Source organism: Cyprinodon tularosa, unplaced genomic scaffold (assembly GCF_016077235.1).
Source record: "Cyprinodon tularosa strain WSP-4 unplaced genomic scaffold, ASM1607723v1 ctg1166, whole genome shotgun sequence".
NCBI classification, from domain to species: domain Eukaryota; kingdom Metazoa; phylum Chordata; class Actinopteri; order Cyprinodontiformes; family Cyprinodontidae; genus Cyprinodon; species Cyprinodon tularosa.
The window spans coordinates 1-17,558 of NW_024037966.1; the positions used below are offsets into that span (position 1 = coordinate 1).

At 37.5% G+C, this 17,558-nt stretch overlaps 2 protein-coding genes across 2 annotated transcripts; one reads left to right on the plus strand and one right to left on the minus strand.

Annotated features, from left to right (window-relative positions):
* Positions 1 to 294: 294 nt before the first annotated feature.
* Positions 295 to 4,714, minus strand: ppp1cab (protein phosphatase 1, catalytic subunit, alpha isozyme b). The gene is made up of 4 exons (XM_038307558.1): positions 4,314 to 4,714; positions 2,447 to 2,578; positions 1,285 to 1,515; positions 295 to 494 (listed from the first exon to the last, which is right to left on the minus strand). Exons 1-4 carry the CDS (start codon positions 4,366 to 4,368, stop codon positions 310 to 312), a joined length of 603 nt encoding a protein of 200 aa, XP_038163486.1. The 5' UTR covers positions 4,369 to 4,714; the 3' UTR covers positions 295 to 309.
* Positions 4,715 to 6,432: 1,718 nt separating this feature from the next.
* Positions 6,433 to 17,512, plus strand: pelo (pelota mRNA surveillance and ribosome rescue factor). The gene is made up of 13 exons (XM_038307569.1): positions 6,433 to 6,657; positions 6,999 to 7,091; positions 9,311 to 9,461; positions 11,345 to 11,435; positions 11,917 to 12,080; positions 12,720 to 12,780; positions 12,890 to 13,051; positions 13,134 to 13,180; positions 13,679 to 13,752; positions 13,831 to 13,902; positions 14,164 to 14,238; positions 14,338 to 14,369; positions 17,094 to 17,512. The coding sequence occupies exons 1-13, from the start codon at positions 6,617 to 6,619 to the stop codon at positions 17,186 to 17,188; spliced, it is 1,158 nt and encodes a 385-aa protein (XP_038163497.1). The 5' UTR covers positions 6,433 to 6,616; the 3' UTR covers positions 17,189 to 17,512.
* Positions 17,513 to 17,558: the final 46 nt, after the last annotated feature.

Genomic DNA, 17,558 nt, shown 5'->3' on the forward strand with positions numbered 1-17,558 from the left:
TTGACTCCATGCAACTCACTGCCATTTTGTCTCAACCTTTGCCTCCATTTCTAGCTCACAGATTTTTCTAAACCAGCTAAATAAACCTATAAAAGCACATCAGCTGACAGTGAAATAACAATCTTATTTACCATGCATGTCTGATGTATCTGTCCTGAATATCTCAAAATGAGCAGGGTAAAGCAAAAAAACAAAAAAAAAAAAAGACAACAACATCCCAAGTCAACCAGCAGGTTCTGAATCAGTTTTTAAGTTTTGCCTGTATCCATGTCTGCTGATACGGAGAAAACTGTACATAAATAGTGTCAATTATACGCTTCTTTGACTGTGATGTTGACAGAAACAACAGAGCAGATATGAGAGACGAGTTAACCGTGTGAGGACAATACCTCCATGGCAACAGAAGATCTTCTCGTCAACAATGGCTGCGACAGGCAAACAGTTGAAGCAGTCGGTGAAGGTCTTCCACAGCTTTATGTTGTATCGCCTTTTACCTGCGTGAGAAGAAAACCGCCACGGATCGGTTCCAGTGTTCCAATCTTAAGCCTCCAGAAAACAAGAATATTATTTACTGAGATTAGGATGTTTATTTTTCCTCGACATAATCCTGCCTCTGATTAAGCACTTCGCCTCGGAGAAACAAACACCGTGAACATTTTCACACTGTCACGTTACAGCTGAACAGCTCAGAGAGTTTTATTAGGATCTGATGCAGCTGATTAAACCTTTGTCTGCCAGAACTGTGAAGTGGAAGGATTACATCGTTTCTAAGATCTTCTACAGATAAAATCTAAAAAGTGTGGCATGCAACCGCACTAAAATAACCTGTGTTTGTAGAAGAGAATAACACATCCCTGCATAACACATCTATCAGCGTGGAACACCTTGAAGCTGAATATTTTGCACATTCTTCTTTGCAGAAAAACTCAAGCAAAATCAAACAGGATTATCTTTCAATATTAAATGATAAAAAAAACAGTCAACATTTAAGACTTAGCACAAATTCTCACTAGGATTTATGGATTTTGATTAGGCAAATCCTAAGCAAACATGCTTTGATCATAACTACATCATGGTAGCTCAGGTTGGATAGTTACTGTACTGGAAGAGGGACCGCTGCAACTTTAAACAGGTTCTCCTCCAGAAATATTCTGTTTTCAGCTCCCTGTCGCTTCTTACAGCATGGTATCAGGCACTACATATGTGGATGATGCTTAAACTAAACATCTGATTAAAGATTCAGTTCAAAAATTGTAAGAATGTCAAACTTTTTCCATGACTTACACTCATCATAGAAGCCATATATTCTGTTAATTGAGGCGCATTCGTGGTTTCCTCTCAGCAGAAAAAAGTTTTCTGGGTATTTGATCTTGTAGGCCAAAAGGAGGCAGATTGTCTCCAGGGACTGCTTGCCTCTGTCCACATAATCGCCCAGGAACAGATAGTTGCTCTCTGGCGGGAAGCCTCCATATTCAAAGAGCCTGAGAAGATCATAGTACTGCCCATGAACGTCACCTAAAGAGAAAAAGCAGGGTTCAGTTGGATTTAGATTCAACTCACTGGAGCTATCTAGATAAGATAAACAGAAACAGAATATTAAACTAAAATGAATGGAATCCCAGACAGATATTCATATTTTACAACAACTTAGTTATTTTTCTGTTCAAGAAACAAGCATGTGTTTATTATGGACAGGAATGACCAAGTTATGACAAGGAGATGTATGGTTAGTTGCAATAGTACCAGGAAACGACTAACATTTCTTAACAAATGCAAACTCTATGGTGCCAGACAAAATATTTCATCATATATATGCTTACAGCTGACTTTGGAAGCCTTTAAAGATAATTATATAGGAATATAGGACGCACTGTAGTTTACAGGGAGCACACAGGAAAGTGGTCAAAGGTTGGATATTTGCAGACTAAATTGTTAAGAAGCTGGCTGGAGGTTCAACACTATCTTCCATATTTTGCAGCAACCTTCACTTAAAGTGATCCCTTTCTTTTTATCAATGGAGCTTTAACTGATTTGAAGATGTGTCCTTGAATTTAGTGCTGTGGTGATTTTTCTTTTTTTTTCCTGCAGCGGCACCAAAAGCTCAGTCACCTTCTGAACTTTACACAATGTTCCTATGCAGTCGCACTAAATGGTGTCATCAGCATAAAGGCTCAGGAGAACAAGTCCAAGGAGACTCTCACTGCAAAACACCTCGGCAGTGGCACGCCAAGAAAAATGACTCACTGCATAATTTTAATGAGGCGAGGTCAAATCAAACGCTAAGTTCCGTTCAGCAACTATTTTGAAAACAGTTTCTACCACTGATGAGAAAACAATTGTGATGCTTAAAAGAGCTTCATAGCATGACTCCAGGGAGCTACGATAACCATAATATTAAACTGTGTGAAAATGACCCCTGACCCACAAGAGAATAACTTAGGCTTACCACAAATCTTAAGGGGCGCCTCCAGTTCCAGCAGGATTGGCTGGCTGAGGAAGATCTCCCGGGACTTCAGACAGAGGCCACGGATCTCATTCTCTGTCAGCTGAACGTTTTTACCTGGTCTGGATCCTTTCACTTTGGAAACAAGAACCACATAAGACAAAATAAGGAACAACGACTTCCACTGTGGTGGAAGGAACAATACTAGGGCCTACTTTTATGCAAAGTAGGCCCAAAGATGTGAATAGTTGCTTGACATCTGCGTAAAATAAATCTGATTTAAAGACAATCGCTATTGAAGATGTTATTATGCACCAAGTAAAGAGTTGGTCATAAATCAGTAAAACAGTTTTAATATCAAATATCCTGTTGTACTTCCTCCAAATTTCTGTTGGATCCAAAACTCTGGTCTTTTTTTTAATGATACAGCAGGTATGGTTAAAACCTCAATGTTTGAATCTGCATCATCCTGGAAAATCGTGCATCATGCATGTCTACATTTTTATTGACACCTGGATTAATTCTTAAAGGACCAAAGAAAAATTTTAGAACAAATTTCAAAACTACTGATGCCGCTAATAGCCTCGTGCATCTCTAAAAACAACAATTCTAATATTTCATGATCAGAATTTGTGATATTTTAATATCTGCAAGTTAAAATATCAGGGGAAGTTTTTATGTAAATAAGAAAAAATTGCATTGTAAGTATTTAAAGTGAATTAGAGTCATGGATTGGTGATCTCTGATATTAGTTTAATCTATTTAAATCTTGCTAAAATACCAAACAACAAAATGGAATTGTGAAAAAAAATGTGCTAATAAGAAAGAGATATTGTCATTGCATACACTAAAAAAAATTCTAATTTTGGGAAAACCTGCATCTCGCATGTGAAACGCATTTAAGAGGCGATTAACAAGAAAGATGCACCTAATCATCGCTGACTCCTTAATTTGAAAACAAATATATATCACTTTTTTAATCTCACTCCCTTTTTTCTTCTAGAAGCTCACAGGTCAAAGTGAAAATTCTTACAATTTTTCAAATAGATCACAAACTTTTTATGCTCATATTTTCATGATCACAATGAGAAGCAAATTTCTAGCCTTACTAATTATACTTTTTAAATAATAGAAAATGTTTAAATTTGGAATAAAATAAATCCTGATTTTTATTCCTGTTAATAACAGAACTATGCTAATACCTTAAATTCTTGTCTAACAAAAAAATGCAACATATTTCTTAATATATGAAATTTAATTTCTGTTAAATCCTGTTTCAAATTCTTAAATATAAATATTCAAAATTAGTTTTTTTTTTTCTGGGACTACATTTGATATCGAGTAGTAAACACAGCATTAACTCAAACAACTGAATAATGAAGAAAATTCATCAACACTTTTGCAAATATTTCTCAGAGAATAAGAAATGTATAATACACTGGAACTGTGCATGTTTATGGTTCTGTTGTAGTTTTTAAATATTTAAAAATTGACTAAGCAATAACCATTATGCTGACTTTCTTAATTTCTGATATTTGTACCAATCAATTAATTATAGCCCAATCAGTAATGATCTGTAATGTGTTGATCCTGACTTTAGTCAAATGGTTTCCTTTAAGTGTAAATCTAAGTATAACGAAGCACACTGTCTTGATAGATTAATCATATGTTTCAATGGTAAGATAATAAAACAATGAGTTTTATAAACATCTAATCAAATCTAGTTGATCATTGGGCTCGTGCACAGTTTCAAAATTCAGCTACGTTTTCAAGCCGCTAAAGATGACTAACTGGTTAGCTTAGCATTGGCGGCTTCCCTGTTGTTAAAATGGCACCTATGTGAGGGATAAATGTATACTCTGGTTCTTACCTTCAAGCAGGCGCTGTATAATGGAGTCGATGTTCAGCTTATCGGCTTCCGCCATTTTATCCCCCTATATTTTTATATTGTAGTATTGGAGAAAATAGAGATGTGGAGGCTACCGAGTTACCGTTAGCTTAACTACTTTAATCGGCTATCGCTAGCGCGCTAGCTCACTAACCTTGGGGAATAATTGTCAACCTCAAAGTGTGAGGCCGGGAGTTGAATAAATGGAAGTGTAATGGCTGACATGTGCTGCAAGAAATAAAAATCGTCAAATATTTGTCAGTAAATATCTTTGTAAGCCTGTAGATGTTGGTATTTCTCCCGTGACAACCTCGCTTATGCCGCAGAAACTAGCACCATGCAATCGACAAAAAAAGGCTAGGGGAGCGTTAGCTGGAAGAGATGGTTAACGGAAGTAGGCAACACTGTTTTTGAGCTGTGATTGGTTAATTTTTTGAGGTAGGCGGTACCTATGGTGTTAAACCTTCTCTAGGATTGGCTGTGCTTGAAGTTTGTCAGTATTTGCTCATCAGCTTGAAATAAAAATGGAGTAGTTCTCAATGTACGGCAGGTTGTACTAGCACATAATCGAAATTACATACCTGGCAAATTACTGTTCATAAATATCCTAAATAAAACAATAATAATAATACAAACCCCAGCTAAGACTGACAGAGATAGTATTGAGCAATCTCTATTTTATATAACAGTACTCAATTTGGAACATTTCTCTGTAATTTAGTTTGAATGTTAAGTATTTTATATTTTGGTGTCCTCTAATTATTATTATTATTGAATTATTTACACACACATAAGCCCTTACACGGGATGTACCACCGGAACATAACCGAAGTGGCCTATATCAGGAAATCCTACCAATGGCTAGACAAAGCCGGACTGAAGGACAGCACAGAGGCATTCATCATTGCTGCACAAGAGCAGGGCCTGAGCACCAGAGCAATAGATGCCCAGATCTACCACACCAGAAAAGACCCCAGGTGCAGACTGTGCAAAGAGGTTCCTGACACAATCCAGGATATAACTGCAGGGCGTAAGATGCTGGCAGGGAAAGCTTACATGGAGCACCATAACCAAGTGGCTGGAATAGTATACAGGAACATCTGTGCAGAGTATGGGCTGGAAACCCCAAGGTTAATGTGGAAAACACCTCCAAAGATGGTAGAGAATGACTGAGCCAAGATCCTGTGGGGCTTCCAGATACAGATGGACCGAATGGTAATGGCAAACCAACTGGACATTGTGGTGGTGGACAAAAAGCAGAGGAAAGGAACATGCGCATCAGGAAAAAGGGAAATGAGAACCTAGAGATATACCAGGAGCTCAGAGAAGAGCTGGGGGAAACCTGGAAGGTCAAGGCAACAGTGGTGACCATGGTCATTGGGGAACTCGGGGCAGTGACCCCCAAACTTGCGGAGTGTTTATGCAGATCAAGGGAAATACATCAGACATCTGGGTCCAGAAGTGTACAGTTCCAGGAACAGCAAAGATACTTTCCCACAATAGGGAAATTCACTCTCTGCATTTGAGCCATCCCCGTTGGAAGCAGTGGGCTGCCATTGTGTGGCGCCCGGGGAGCAGTGTTTTGTTAGGGATTTTGCTCAGAAACCCAAAGTGGAGGCTGTGGGGATCAAACCGGGTACTTGCAACTTCTCAGAGCACAAGCGGACTGCTCTAACTACTAGGCCAAAACTAAAACACAAGCTATGAAAAAGCCTTGGAAAAAAATAGCATGGAAAAAAAAGTATATCATTTCATGCCTGATATACTGAGGTTTCCATAATGAAATAAATGCAGAATTATTAGAAATCAAATTACAGGACATGATATTAGTGTATGCAGATACTCTGCTATGACGCAAAACCATATTTGCTCTAACTTGCCTTTCTTTCCCCCCTTTTATTGTGTAAACTGTAACCATACATTTATTCTTATTATATCTGCTCTCAGGTTTATATATAGTTTTGTTAAATTTCTTGTTTAAGCACACAATTACTGATTCTGTGGTGACTTGAGCATCATGTTTTATTATTATATGACTAAATTTTAAATGTCTTGCCTTACTTAACGCTCACGGAAGTGACCGAAATGGAAGGTCGCATTTTTTGGTGACGCAGCGCCTCAGCGCCTAGCAATATGAACCAACCGAGTGATTCATTCTAAAGTTAAGACATGGCTTTTTCTTAGTTAGCGCTCATATCGACCTAAAAATGCATCTGACTTGCTTCCATTCGAACCTCGGTAGTTTAGGTTAATTCCTCTTTTTTAAATGTTATAATCGTCCAGCCATGAAGTTGCTGAATAAAGACATTGAGAAAGATAATGCCGGGTGAGTGCTAATGTTAGCAAGCTACTAAGCATGCTGTTTTCTAAACGTGTCAGCGGAGATATAAAGATCACGTTTAATCAAAACGGATCATTTTTAATTTCAAAGTCAAAATGAAAGTATTAGCAAGGTGTGCTTCGTTTATGTCACTGCTATAGACTAAACGTTGCTATGATTAAGCATAACAACAAACCTAGGTGCGCCTTTATTACAGCATCAGTATGACTATGCACTAAATAAAATCTAGTGTTTGTAGCATCCTCTTTCTCCAGAAGGGGGAATTGATTCAATAAGCATATTTGGATTTGGTTACCAGTTAACAAAGTAATGATCCACTATCCCAGGCAGGTGACCCTGATGCCAGAGGAGGCGGAGGACATGTGGCACACCTATAACCTGCTCCAAGTGGGGGACAGTTTGAGAGCCTCAACCATCAGGTAATCACAGGGCTGTCAAGCTCTCACCCATTGGGAGTGAGACTCACCCATCTCAGTGTCTTCACACGCTCTCACTCCATATTCCCAATTTCTCACACTAAAAGATGATACATTAAAATCAGAGGCGGAGCTGGATGGGGGGCCAGGGGTTGCCATGGCCACCCCAGTTTTTCCCCCCATCTAATACAGATGGTGGCAGCAGTGATACTCTCAAGTGTTTCCTGGATGGGCCCACCTTTTACAGCTGCTTTTTGTATCTCTGCTTCTGTTACCTTGAACCCCAGTCAGCCTCAGCAGATGGCCGCTCACACTGAGCCTGGTTCTGCTGGAGGTTTCTTCCTGTTAAAAGGAAGTTTTTCCTCTCCACTGTCGCTCAAAGCATGCTTAGTGTGAGGGATTGCATTCGAGTCAATGAGTCGATGCAATCAACTGGTTTTCCTTAGATAGAAAACTTTGACTCAGTTTGACTCTCTGATCTGGTGAACTGTAAAGTGCCTTTAGATGACATGTGTTGTGAATTTGTGCTAATAAATAATCTGAATTGAATTGGTTAATTATGCACATCAATATACTAACATCAAAGATGATAAGTACAGAAGTTATCAAATAATTGATTTATGTAGATATTAGTGCTTGTAAATATAAATTTTATGCAAAATGTTTATTCATAGAATTAGGTAAGTAATGAGAATGGAAAAGAGTTTTATCCACTATACCTTTTATCTAGAAATTACAGAGTTATAGTTAGTTATAGTTATAGTTTGTCTTTATTTAGAAAATATGGATGTTTTTCTCGTTCATTTTCCTGTTGGAACAGTGTAGATTGACCCCCCCTCAGTGTACAATGGTTATTGCCTGGCCACCCTTATAAAGAATGTTCTGGCTACGCCTCTGATTAAAACTCACCTCCGTTCCACTTGTTTATGTATAAAAATACCATGGTGATCAAAATCCAGTCCGCGTTTTTCATATAACCTTAGTGCTAACAGACAAGGACCATGTTTTGCTCACAAGTTAAAGAATTATTACTCAGTCTAGTTGAATAATCTCCCATTGGCATGCGAGTAATTAAACTAAAACAAATATTTTAATTCTTAAAGCTTCCAGGTTTGCTTCTCAAACCCACAGGAGGTCCATAACAAAGAAAAAGAACTATTGCGTTTTATTTTTCAAAAGATCAGCCATTCAAGAAAAGACCAACCACATCCAGAGAGGATGTGCAGAACAGCTCAGTTATCCAGGGTTTATAGAGGAGAAACCACAGGGATGTTCTTCTTTTATTATCACTTATTCCATTACTTATTCCATTGAATATGTTTAAAAACTTTATTTCCATCACACCTTCCAAATGAAACATCCAGAGAAGTGCTGTCTCCTTTTATGGTGAGATTTTATAAAATCTACCGCCTCCGAGAAGGTCTGACTTGTTTAGCCGTTTTGTCAATTGTAAGATTGATTGTAACTAATAAGATAATGAATGAAGCTTTTTAATCCTTAGTCTATTACCAAATATTCATACAGAGTGTAGTTTGCATAGGTTTTGTTGCACTGGTTCCTGTATCAGTGCCAGTAATCCAGTAATAGCGTGTTAGTTCTCCATTGTTTAATTTACTTGAACTGCAGAGAATAATTAATGAACAAAGTTGTTAAATTCTTAGTTTAAAGTATATTAAAAATGCAAGTATTTTAGTAGGGCCCATTCTGCTTTACTTCAATTCTCTAAAAATCACCAGAATGTAGAAAATAATGTATATTGTGAGAAAAATGTTCCACATAACTATGGATTACTTATTGTTACTCAGTAACATTTACTCTGCTATAAAAAATTCACTTTGTTTCAATTAAATCCTCTGGAAACCTCCAACCTATAGCTGCGCCTATCCTCATCTAACCTTGACAGGATTTCCTGTCCAAACTATTTCAAAATCTCACCCTAAGGTTTGGTGGAAAGTTGGCAGCCCTGTAATAATTAACACCCATTAAATCAAGCTTTACAGCTCATTAAAAGTGTTATTTTCTAATGAAGAAAACTTATTTCTGTCTGCCATAAAATCTCTACCCTGCTGCTTAATAATTGGTCAAATTCTCATATTTTATATTTAAAAATGTGTAGAAGCTCTTTACTTGTCAGGCTGTTTTATTTATTTATTTTTATAGATAAATGTGTAGAAATGGATCTAATAAACCCCAACTGAAGTCTCTGACTCCCTCTTACACAGGAAGGTGCAGACTGAGTCCACTACAGGAAGTGTGGGCAGCTCCAGAGTCAGGACCACTTTGACGTTGTCTGTTGAGGCGATCGACTTCGACTCACAGGCCTGTCAGCTGAGAGTGAAGGGCACCAACATTGAAGAGAACCAGTATGTCAAGGTCTGAGATTTTTTTTTTCTCTTCTATTTAATGAAATTCATGCATGCACGTATGATTAACGAAACAGATTTGAGGTGTGTTGCTTGCATTTTGGAATATTTTACGATGAACAAACGGCATATAATTAAAGGAACTTCACAAGTGGGTGAAAAAAGCTACTATTTAGCTGCAGAAACATCAACACCCAAGAGGAGACTGGCTGAAAATAAATGAGGGGTTCACAAGCTATTTTGGACATTGCATTATATGGATAGATAAACATCAAGGTCAGCCTTTACCAGAATGATAGCAAGAAAAAATGGATTGAGAAGACTCCTGAGCCCAAACACGCTACGGTATCTGTGTGGTACTGGGGAGACAGTGTGATTGCCTGGGTGTGCATGACTGTCAATGGGACACTGGTGTTAATTGATGATGCTACACAGAAGCAACCAAGTGCATCCTGATGTGTTCAAATACAAACCGTCAGCTTTTATCCAGTTATATACACTTAAATCAATGGGGCGGCGTTTCATAATGCAGTTGGGGAGCGACCCAGACATAGAGACAAAGCAACCTGTGGGTTTTTATGGTGGCAAATTGTTACCATATTTAAAATGAAAAAGCATTTCTGGAAATGCTTTTTCATTTTAGGAATGTGGCTGCATTGTTTGACTCATAAATGAAATTAATAATCAATAATCCTGTTTGCATTTTCACTGTCTTCTTTAACACCGCTCATCCTTTTACTTAATTAAAATGAAAAAGAAAAAGACATTTGAGATTTATTTTTCAAAATGTACCCCAGCAAATACATACCAAAAATCAATTTGAAATGTAAAATTTGAAAATGAAAAAGCATTTCCAGAAATGCTTTTTCATTTTAAGAATGTGGCTGCATTGTTTGACTCATAAATTAAATTAGTAATCAATCATCCTGTTTGCATTTGCATTTTCTTCTTTAAGACTGCACAATTTATGCCATAATCAAAGAGAAAACACAGCGGGCATTGCTTTTTCGTTTTCATGGTCTGCCTGCAAAGTACTGTCCATAACTCGAAAACCAAAAAGCATTCTGAGCGGCGGGGGCAGCAGAGTGACGTCAGCAGCCGCTCTTCCTCAGGTCCTTGCTGACCGGGCTTTTAATAAATCTCCAATGTCTTTTTAATTGTAATTAAGTAAAAGGAAGAGCAGTGTTGAAGAAGAAAATGCAAATGCAAATAGGATGATTGATTACTAATTTCATTTATGAGCCAAACAATGCAGCCACATTCTTAAAATGAAAAAAGCATTTCTGGAAATGCTTTTTCATTTTAAATATGGTAACGATTTGCTTCCATAGGTTTTAAGGAGAAGAAGTGGAAATCAGATGCCTGATCATAACCTAAATGAACATGTGTGTCTTACATGATTAAAAAAAAAGGCTCAAAAACAGATGAAATCTTATAGCTGCTGTAGTAAATGTCTGTCAGAGCCTTTAAAATCTGATGTTGTCCTTTACGCTAAAGCTGCAGACAGAGGGGATCATATGAAAGAGTGCATTAGTTCCTCGCATTTTTATGCAATCTCTTTTCTAACCCATTGAATTAAAGTAGAGTCTCCTCAACTGCATTAGTTTATGCTTTAAAAATGCAATGTGTTGATGCACAGAACAAAAACTGGGAGAAAAAGTGGCCCTTTCTGAGTATTTATGGACCTAGCATTAAAGAAGAACATCATAAAACGAAGATATTTCCAAATAATCTGATCCACCTATGGTGCATTTTCCTTCCATTGTTAATAGAACTGACTGCTGCTAAAAGCATAATAGTATAAATGCTCCTCAATTGTTTTTAAATTCTTCCTATTTGCCATCAGACCTGTTTTTAATAAAACGTGGCTGTGCGGATGATGTTTTTTTTCAGATGGGGGCTTACCATACTATTGAGCTGGAGCTCAACAGGAAGTTCACTCTAGCTAAAAAGTGCTGGGACAGCGTGGTTCTGGATCGAATCGGTAAGCAGGAGCTCCTGTTAAACGTTTCATGATGCGGTGAGAGTAATTATGCCCCTTAAATGTTACACAACAAGCTGAGACTGGCCGATTTCCTTTCAGGTTTTAAAGTTTATTTTAGCTTCATGTTTTTATCTATATTTTTCCTTAAATCACTTAAATTTGTCGTAGTCTTTTTATTGCTGCCAATTTCATTTTTTTTAATCAGATGAATTCTGATGTATTTTAATATAACTCTTGGTTATAATTGTGTCTAACATGATACCTATAATGGTATGATTTTTAGTATTGTTCAGATTGGCTTCACACTCATTATATTTTGAAACGTCCTCATAAATACATTTATTGGATTTGTTAGAATCTGAATATCAATCTGATATCAATCATGCTGCATTTTTAAAATGTTCTGAATAAAATCTGTACCTGCATAAGGCATCCATCACAGCAAATGGCCCATTAAACATGTCTGTTCCCTCGCCTTCAGAGCAGGCATGTGACCCAGTGCAGAGGGCAGACGTGGCGGCTGTGGTCATGCAGGAGGGTCTGGCTAACGTTGTGCTGGTGACCCCGGCCATGACTCTGCTGCGAGCTAAAGTGGAAGTCACCATTCCTCGGAAGAGAAAGGGAAGCTGCAGCCAGCATGAGAAGGTTGGTCCTCTGCTGTGGCTCGTTGGAATATATTGATCAAGAATAAATCGTCCTGGAAAAAACATGATGGAGCTCATTGTAGCGAAGTAAATGTAAAAAAATCTCCTCATTGATCCAAATATGCCTCGCCGTCATTCTGCAACTAATTCCTGTTTTCTTCTTATCCTTTTTGTGCGGCAGTAAGGTTTAGTTGCAGATCGTCTGACTAGTGCGAAGCGTAAAAAGTGTTTGCATTGCAGTTTTGCACCTCATTGATGCATAAATACGTTTTACTAAAAAACATGAGGTTGATGCCGAGTGTAAACATGCGGCCAAACTGTAATTGTGCAAAGAGTTGAATTTTAGCTGGAACTCAAGCCAACATTTTGTCTGGGGGCGGGGTTATCTTTTTACATGGGGTGAGTTATACTTTAAGGAAGGTGAACACTTTTCAGATTTTATTTAAAAAATTTTATAAAACCATCTTTGTTTCTTTCAGGTCACAGCTTTCTGTCTGTTTGTGGTTGATTCTTAAGACCTTTATGGTCTGAATACTTTGGAGAGGCGTAACCTGGTGTAACCTGATTCAGTCTCTTTGTCACACAGTAAGGAGAAATGCAGCTTTTAAAGTCTAAACTGAGGATTTTCTTTTTTTCCCAGGCATTGGAGCGGTTTTATGAAGCTGTGATGCAGGCGATACTTCGTCACATCAATTTTGAAGGTCTGTCACCGCCATGACTCACAGTACCACTTGTTCAACATACTCCAGTGTTTTGTTTTGAGTTATAGCTGCTAATCCAGATGAAAATCTCTTTTCTGATTGTGGTTAGTGGTAAAGTGCATCCTGGTGGCCAGTCCTGGGTTTGTGAAGGACCAGTTTTTCGCTTACGTCTTCAAAGAGGCGGTGCGACAGGACAACAAGGTCCTGCTGGAAAACCGACCCAAATTCATGCTGGTCCACTCATCATCAGGCCATAAATACTCCCTCAAAGGTAGGAGCCGCTGGACAAATTTAAATGAAACGGTCAGATTTTAATTCAAATGTAAGACGAAGCAGGATGCTTGTTTTACCAGAAATCCTCTGTGACCCTGCGGTGACCAGCAGGCTCTCCGATACCAAGGTAAGCAAAATGGTCTTCAAGGCAGCAAGTCAGGGGAAGAGGACAGATTTAATTTGGAATTCACAAATTTGCTTATTTTGATCTAAAGTTTCAGGAAAATAAACTAAAACTGGATCAAATGAAGAACGCATCAGGTGCTAATAGTATTCAATCCTTTTGGTTTCTGTTTATCTAAAATAGGGCAGGGCAATTAACAGCATTTGCAATGTAATCCTAATTTAAGAAAACGCAATTTTCAAATCGCACAAAATTTTGATCATATTACAATTAATAAGAGTGAGATACTAATGTTTTCTCACTCCAGCCTTTTAAGTGGTGGAAATATGTTTAGAGTGGGAAAATAGTTCCAGCTATCATGCAGATCTATGTTCAAAGGAAGCCAAAATTAAATCGTAATCGCAGTATTGGTTTAAAATAATCGCAATTTAGATCTAACTTTTTATGACTTAGTGTTTTACTAATTCCAAATGGATTTTCCCATTTCTGTGAAACCTCCAGGCAGCTGGAGAGGTGAAAGCCCTGGAAGATTTCTACAAGATGCTGCAGCACGAGCCCGACAGAGCCTTCTATGGGTGAGGAACCATCAGCAAGAGCAAGCAGTTTGGGATCAGCAGCAATTCCACTCATTTTGTTCTCATTTACATCCTTAGTGTTGCTCACGTAGAAAAAGCTGCTGACGCGCTGGCCATCGACACCCTGCTGATAAGCGATAAGTTGTTCAGGTGCGTAAAGAGAGGAGACTCCTGGAGCTCCGATGGGTTCGCAGGATCAAGAGGTTGCTGCTAAACTTAACATTTTCATCTGATTTTAACCCAGAATTCAGCCTCCATTGGTCCATTGTTCCACATATCCACGCAGCCTTCTGTGTCTCTGGAGACCTTTAATATTCACCTTTGAAATCTGCTGTGGAAACTTTGGAAGCAGCAGAAACAATCCATCTCAGTGCAACAACTGCATATATGTTGTTTTTGTTTTGCCTCCAGACATCAGGACATTCAGACACGGAGTCGTTATGTGCGGCTGGTCGACAACGTAAGAGACAACGGTGGAAATGTCAGGTAACTTTCCATTAACAACCCGCCTACAGAAAGTTACTATATATGTACATTTAATATTTGTTCTTTGTAAACATTTTCATTTTTTTTTCTTCTGTGCAGAATATTCTCAAGCCTTCATGTCTCTGGGGAACGTAAGTTACAAACATTTTGTCTGAATAACGTTTTTCTTTAATATGGGGTTAGAAAATGTTCTCTCTTAAATAATGGTTATGGAAAATAGACAAGTGTGTGCGATTCAGATAAAGCCAGTAGTAAACACAACAGAGGTGAAATTAGACTTAAAGTCTATGTTTGCATTATGTTCTGCGGTTAGCCTGGATATTCAAGTTTTATAAGGCTGTGAATTTTCTATGTTCTGTCCTTTCAGAATTGCACTTAATTGAACAAATAAAAACAAACGTTTTCCTTTTAAGAAACAGCTTTATAAAAATAAATATCTATAATTGAAAGAGCAAAATCCCTGATGAAGTCATTTTTTTTTTTTTTTTTAGATGCTTTCAAATCATCAGTCTTTAGGATAATTAAAACGTACTCTCATATAACCGCTCTCTTAATGGACTTGTTTACTAAAAAGGTGCACAGAAACACATTAAAAGGTTCTATTGATGCAGCCCTCAAAAGCCTTAAAGAAACGCTGTTCTGCTGTCAGGATGTAGTGACATTTTTACTAATAATTTATAAATAAGCTACCTACTGTAACTGTAAAACGGGAAGGACAACTCCAGGTTGCAGATTTGTTACGGGGGTAAACCAAAAACTAAAAATCAGAAACTGGCTGTATGAGAGCTGCTACAACGGCTTCTAAGGTCTATTAGATGCTGTTAAAGTGATCCAGATGTTTGGGACCCCAGCTATGAAACAAAGCTTAACCTCTTCTAGCATCATAAATGTAAACACGCTACACAAGATGTAGATTCGATCCAGATGTATTTGGTTTGGGTCCCAAAGAAAAACACAAAAACTTACTTTTTTTATTTTATATGAAATAAAATGTCTCTCTGTCTCACCTAAAAGTTTTAGATAATATAGCAGTGAGGCTGAGTGGAAAAGAGAGATGAGATTTAGAGTCATAGTGAAGAATCCTCCACTTCCTTTAAGCTATAAACGTATAAAAAATAAACTTTTAACGGCATGGGCTACAATGACTGTAAATAACTTTAAACTGTTCAAATTCTGGAGTAAAATGTCTTGAAGTTTGTTTGAAGAGTTTGATTTTCCACCCTGTCTATAATATTTAAAGAGGGAAAAAAAATTAAATGATGCTCTGTAAAGTCGTTGGTTGACTTGTCTCCCCCTTGATTTTAGCATTTTATCTATCTGTATTTTTGTTTTTTGTTTTAATGTCCTGCTTGAAGGCACGCCAATTTTAAAATTCAGGTTGAACCAGACTTGAAGTTTCACCACAGAGTCTGGTTAAATCACAGGACAATGCATTATACAATTAGCTGAGGTATAGCTGGGTGTGTTGTGAGGATTCTGCAAAGATTACGAACACAATAGTTAGCAGAGACAAAACCAGTTCAGTTTGAACTATTTGAATAAGGACAGCATGTGTGTTATGGATGGTTTGGTAGCAGTCATACAGTTGGAGATCACTTTTATTAAATTTTTTCAATGCCCAAAGAAGGATTTAAAACTGCTACAAATAAAAGATGAACGTAAGTTAAAAGATTTAATATATGACTTTCACAGATAAATCTAAATCATATTTGGCCCCACCCCAAACACACAAACACCTCCTGGTGAAATTAAGGAGAAACACCCTACTGCAAGGGCACAGCTGCAACATTTTTGCAATAAATACCTAAATAAATACCACTCTGGTTTGTTAATTCAGATTCAATTTATAGTTCTACTCTATTTTCAAGCTGTTTTACATAAAAAAACAAACAAAAAACTCCTCTAACAGCTCGTTTGTTTACTTTTGCAAATAAGATTCTGTAAAGCTTGCACAAAAACATCTCACTCTGCACGTTTTGGAGAAAAGCTAAACCCAAGGTCAATGGATTTTACTCTGACCTCATATGACCTTAAAGGTGATGTAAGTTGAACTCCTCCCAGCCAGCAAGTCATGCTTGACTGCTCTTTTTACAGACTATTTAATACCAGCTATTTGATAGCCGGTAACATTTGGTTGGTGTTAGCAAACATTTAATTTATCTTTTATTTATCCAGCTTCTTACTGCATTCTTCTGTCCCATATTTTTCCCTACTAAAATTATATTAATTTCATTTCGGACCACCCACATATGTTTAAAGATTCTCATTTTACCTCTTTTGCGGGTACTAAATTCAGACATTTTTGCATTAGCATTTTTTCTGCACATTTTCAACATGCGGTTCAAAGTGAGCTGCGTGGTTAGTAGATCAGCTTTGCACACGGCAACAAGTTTCTAATCTGTTTTGCATGCAAACCTTTTAAAGGTCACAATGTAACACTCATTGTCAGACTGTAGTAGGTTTTCTTTTATTCTTAAAAGTATAATTTTTTCGAAAGCAGAATAATTTAGTATTAGAAAAAATTATTATATTTATTTGCAACTTAATGGCCAAAATTTGCTAGTCTGGAAACTATTATTTTTGAAAAAAATCATGTAAATGAAAGCTGAATGTATTTTCCTTTTTATCTTTAAGCAGGGGTGCCAATCTGTACATAAATACATTTATCATTATAGTTTATATTGTTTATCTAATTCAGTATAAATGATGCAACTGTATTTTCAATCAAGTAAATGCCAAATATGCAGTTTGCCTTGTCATCTGCCCATATTCCATTCCTAATGACATTTATTCATGTAGAAAAAGGCATGTTTTGGTGTTTTTGAGTTGTTAAAAATCCTGAATTGTCTCCTCAGAGCTGACTCAGCTGAGCGGCGTGGCCGCCATCCTGCGCTTTCCCATCGCTGATCTATCAGACGCAGAGGAAGACAGTAGCTCGGGAGAAGACTGATCTACATTGATTGGCCAAAGTCTTCCTCAGCAGCCGAAAAAACCCGGATCCCCCACTGTCACAAATCACACACCTTTGCAGTGATTGTGTGTTTAGAAACAAACTGTTGGACCATAGCAGGATCTTTGCATCATTAAAACACCTGCTTTCTCTAAGTGGCCATTATTTTCCAGTGTTGATAGAATTGATGCTTTTGAGGGCTAGATTTAGCTAGACCATCATCCAGTTGTTGCCAAATCCAGATTCAAACAGATTTTTCCCTTCAAAATGTACAGAGACCTAATTTTTCTTTGAGATTAAACAAGAGAACCACAATTTGTTCCACTTCGTCTCATGAATAGTTTTTACCAGGCATGAAATATACACTTAA